The sequence below is a fragment of the Elaeis guineensis genome, chromosome 5 (assembly GCF_000442705.2).
Source record: "Elaeis guineensis isolate ETL-2024a chromosome 5, EG11, whole genome shotgun sequence".
Classification (NCBI taxonomy): domain Eukaryota; kingdom Viridiplantae; phylum Streptophyta; class Magnoliopsida; order Arecales; family Arecaceae; genus Elaeis; species Elaeis guineensis.
The window spans coordinates 10,699,686-10,704,349 of NC_025997.2; the positions used below are offsets into that span (position 1 = coordinate 10,699,686).

Consider the following 4,664-nt stretch of genomic DNA (forward strand, 5'->3'; position numbering starts at 1 on the left):
AAATAAAAATAGAATTTTTTCAAACTGAATAGCGGGAATCAAAGTCACTCATTTCGATTCTTGTTTAAACGTCCAATGCTCCCGAACCAGACATACTTTAATACTTTCAACTTCCAGAGAGGTGGGAACGCTGGAGGGGGAGCGTGTATTGCGGCCCAAATGTTGCCTGGCCGTTCCTGTTTTTCTCAACGGACATCAAGTTTCGATGCCCAGCGACACACCCGTACCTTCCCGATATGAGTTGGAGGCATTTGAGTGGGTGCGAAGAAGGCAACTTCAAATAGAAACATCTTCTCTCTTCACCCTCGCGTTTCTTTTCGCTGAGCTCCAGCGCGTTGACAAAGGATATATCGAAAGCTGAAGAATTTTTTTTGTCGTCTCTGGAAATTAAGATGGACGACGAAAATATGTATTGCTATTCGCCGGAGTCCATCGGAAGTCCAGGAGTATGGGGTTTAAATATTTTCAACTACATATTTCCTGTCTTTATGGTTCAATTGCTCGCGGTTGTCTTCATGACCCGGGTGGTGTCATTCCTTCTTAAGCCCCTCCGTCAGCCCAACGTCGTCGCTGAGACTCTTGTAAATTTCTCTAACCTCATTCATAATTCTGTCTAATGCACTAGTTTGATTCTGTGTCTTCGGCCACAAATATATACTTCTAGTTTTTTTTTTTTTTTTCCTTCTTTCAAGAGCAATTAAATGACTCTGCATGCATGCCTAGTTTATGAAGGACCAAATTTATGATTGATTTCGATTTTCATTTTGTGACTCGTGTTCGCAGGCCGGCATTCTGCTGGGCCCATCGTTTCTCGGGCTTTTCTTCAACTATATATATTTTCGGTTGCCGGACCAGAACTTCGTGATACTGGACGTGGCGGCCAACTTCGCCCTCACGTATTATATGTTCATGGTGGCCGTCGAGCTGGACGTGGTCACCATCTGGCGGATGGGGAAGAAGGTGGTGGTCATCGCGGTGGTTGGCATGGTCCTCCCCTTCGTCGTCAGCTTCACCTCCGCCCGCGCCTTGGGCCTCCGCCCCGGCATGACGATCCTAAAGTTCGGCGCCGTCGACCCCGCCATCAAAGCCGGCAAAGACCAGATGCTGGTCCCTTTCCTCGTCTTCATCAGCCTCGCCGTCTCCCTCACTGGCTTGCCCGTCCTCTCTCGTATAATCACCGAGCTCAAGCTCCTCAACTCCCCGCTCGGGCCCCTCTCGATGGGCTCCGCCATCATCAACGACATGGTCGCCTGGATCCTGCTCGCCTTCGTGACGGCTGCCACCGGCGCCAAGGAGGACAAGCCGGTCTTTTGGCTCGCGCCGCTGTGGATCACCATCGCGGGCGCCGCGTTCGTGCTCTTGTGCTTCTACGTGGTCCGTCCGGCCATCGAGTGGATGGCACGGCGGACGCCGGAGGGCGAGCGGATGAGCGACTTGCATCTCGGGATCATCCTGGCGGGAGTGCCCGCGGCCGGGTTCCTCACCGACCTCATCGGGATCCACAGCTTCTTCGGCAGCTTCATGTACGGTCTCGCGGTGCCCGCGGGGCCGATCACCGCGCATTTGATCGAACGGATGGAGCCGTTCCTGGACAACATGCTGCTACCGCTCTTCTTCGCCAACAGCGGGTACAGGGCCAACCTCAACTCCATCCTGCCGCCTTGGGCCATCGGCAGCTGTGCCGCCCTTGTCATCTTGGCTACTTTCGCCAAGGTGGCGGGCACCATTATCGTCGCCTTGTTCTATTCCATGTCCTTCCGCGATAGCTTAGCGCTGGCTTTCCTCATGAGCGTCAGGGGCCCCGTCGAGATTATCATCCTCAACGTCGCCATTGACAAACGAGTAGGTTATTTCTTTTTTGATCTACACGTTGTTTGACCGCGGCTATTCGGCGATCCCGCGATTAAGTAGCATTTGCATGGTTAACTCTTTTGACCGCGGTCAAGAACAACAGAAGGTTCGAATAAGCTAGCCATGCATTGCGCAAGTTATTCCTTCTTTTTCTTCGGCCCTAGGATATTGAATAGGTTTCATCAAAATAATTATTTCTTGATGATATAATTAAGTTCTTTATGAGATATTTAACATGCACGGACCTCATCAGTATTTTGAAACGTGTATAGCAACGATGTATTTTTGAATTATTTAAAAATTTTTAATTTTTTGACCGTTTTTTTTTTTTTTTTCAAATTATTCTTCTTAGATGAATCGATCTAGAATTATTCGTTTATTCTTGAATCATATAAGTGTGATTTATTTTTTTTTACTTAAAATTTTGACAATATATTTTTGCTAGCATTTGCCATTCTTGTATTTACTATGTACAAAGCCAATTGAATATTTATCAATAGCCGAATTGTTCTTGAAATTCTAAGCTAGCGACCATGATTGCTAACTTTGTATCTATATTTTTGTATGCAAAGTAAATTTCGCTTTGTGCATTCATTTTTGTTTGTGTTCTCATGTGATTCGTACCACGTGTTTGCTATATTTGCGAATCAGATGTTGCTTATGCACTTAATTCTTGATGTACAGCTAAACTTGTCTCTTTCTATTTTATACACTTTTATATTTTAATAAAAATGAAAAATAAACAAAAAAAAAGGTCCTTATACCCATATTCATATATACTGAACTGGTCTCTGCCTTACACTTTTTTTTTTTTTTATTATACAAAATGGAAAAATGAACACCAAATGGTTGTTAAAAGCGAGATTACCGAAACAAGATGCCTTGCCCATTATTATTGATCCAAGCCATGGTCACTCTGATTGGAGAAAGAGGAAAAAAAAATAAATAAATAAGGAATTTGTTCTTTTTTTAATTTCCAGATGCTCAGGGGCGATATGTTTGCGGTGATACTCATAACGTCATTGATAACGACCGCCCTGGCGGCGCCGGTGGTGACGCTGGCGTACACAAAGCCATCGGAGCCGCTGGCAGCATATCATCTTCGAAACATCCAAGGGGCGAGGCCGGAAGCGGAGCTCCGGATGCTGGCCTGCGTCCACAACACCCGCCACGTCCACTCCCTCACCTACCTCCTCGATGTCTCCAATCCCTCCAAGCGCTCCCCCATCTTCATCTACGCCCTCCACCTCGTCGAGGTTGTCGGCCGTGTCTCCTCCATGCTCATCATGCACCCCTCCGCCGACCAATCCCACCACAACCACAACCGCGGCAGCGGCCACGGCCACCGCCACCGCCCATCCCTTCCCTACGGCCAAGCCCAGTCCGAGAGCATCCTCGCCGCCATCGAGGGCTACAAGCAACACTCCGCTGGCGTATCCTTCCAGCCCCTCACCGCCTTCTCCCAGCACGCCTCCATGCACGAGGATATCTGCAGTGTCGCCGAGGAGCGCCATGTCTCCCTCATCGTCCTCCCCTTCCACAAGTATGTGACCATCGACGGCGCCATGGAGGAGGTTGCCGGCACCGATGTCCGCCCCATCAACCTCAACGTCCTCGCCAACGCCCCTTGCTCCGTCGCCATCCTCGTCGATTGTGGCCTCGACTCTGGCACCACCTCCCACTTCCCCGGCCACCGTGCCTCCTACCACGTCGCCCTCGTCTTCATCGGGGGGCCCGACGACCGCGAGGCGCTCGCGTACGCCTGGCGCATGGCGGAGCACCCCGCCATCGTCCTCACCGTCATCCGCTTCATCGCGGTGGACCCGATTTCTCGGTCGCAATCGATGTGCTCGGTGAACGAAATGGAGAACGACATGTCCTTGCTGGCGCACCATGAGCTAGAGAAGGAGCGGGATGAGGAGGCGGTGAAGGAGTTCCGGCTTCGGTTCGTGAGCCACGAGTCGGTGGTATTCACGGAGAAGCTGGCGAGTGACAGCGGGGAGACGGTGGCCGTGCTGCGGGAGATGGGGAGCAACTACGACCTGTACGTGGTGGGGAGGAACCATGGGAGAAAGTCGGCGCTGACGGCGGGGCTGGAGCAGTGGAGCGAGTTCCCGGAGCTTGGGCCGATCGGTGACCTGCTGGTCTCGTCGGACTTTGGGGTGAAGGTATCGGTGCTGGTGGTGCAGCAATATGTGGAGAAAGAGCCGGGCGACAACGATTGGGAGACGCTGGGGCACAACGAACCATTGTCGCAGCGGAGGTTCGGCAATACGTGGGTAACGCCAATGGCCACATAAGAGCTTCAACAACAACAACGAATCTCCGTGAAGAGAGAACCTCCATCTACCAGATATGTGTTTTTAGAAATATTTTTGTAGTTTAGTGAAAAAAGAATGGATATTTAATGTGGAAGTGATTTTAAGGGTATTTTTGTGGTTTACAAAAAATATGAGCATTTCCGTGCTTTCCGCTTTAATTCCCCACAGAAACTTATGTGGTGGACCTTATTTAAAAGACGATGAAAGATATTTCTATAATATGATATTAATATATTAAAAATTAATAAAAAAATTAAAGGTTTTGCATCCTCCATTTGTGCAACTCTTCTCTTGGTCATTTAATTTATTGGAAAGTGTTTTTAAGTCGCATTTCAGAATCAATGTTTAGCTTTCCAGCATTTAGCTTTCTCATTGGGATGCGGTTTCAAGATTAACGGATGGTCAAATTATGGAACCATGTTTTGCTTAATATTTTCTTTCCTATTGGCTCACTGAAAAAACATGGCGCAAACCACTAATCTAATATATATA

At 48.8% G+C, this 4,664-nt stretch overlaps 1 protein-coding gene across 1 annotated transcript; it reads left to right on the forward strand.

The window, feature by feature from the left end:
- The first annotated feature begins 255 nt into the window (after positions 1-255).
- Positions 256-4,368, forward strand: LOC105045100 (cation/H(+) antiporter 15). Its single transcript, XM_010923261.3, has 3 exons — positions 256-581; positions 784-1,842; positions 2,832-4,368. Exons 1-3 carry the CDS (start codon positions 393-395, stop codon positions 4,149-4,151), a joined length of 2,568 nt encoding a protein of 855 aa, XP_010921563.1. The 5' UTR covers positions 256-392; the 3' UTR covers positions 4,152-4,368.
- Positions 4,369-4,664: the final 296 nt, after the last annotated feature.

What these genes read in the sequence shown, in the direction of transcription:
- LOC105045100 (XM_010923261.3), top strand. Translation starts at nt 393, where the DNA reads ATGGACGACGAAAATATGTATTGCTATTCGCCGGAGTCCATCGGAAGT. An exon ending in ACGTCGTCGCTGAGACTCTT is followed by an intron (nt 582 to 783) that starts GTAAATTTCTCT and finishes TCGTGTTCGCAG; the next exon opens with GCCGGCATTCTGCTGGGCCC. An exon ending in ACGTCGCCATTGACAAACGA is followed by an intron (nt 1,843 to 2,831) that starts GTAGGTTATTTC and finishes TTTAATTTCCAG; the next exon opens with ATGCTCAGGGGCGATATGTT.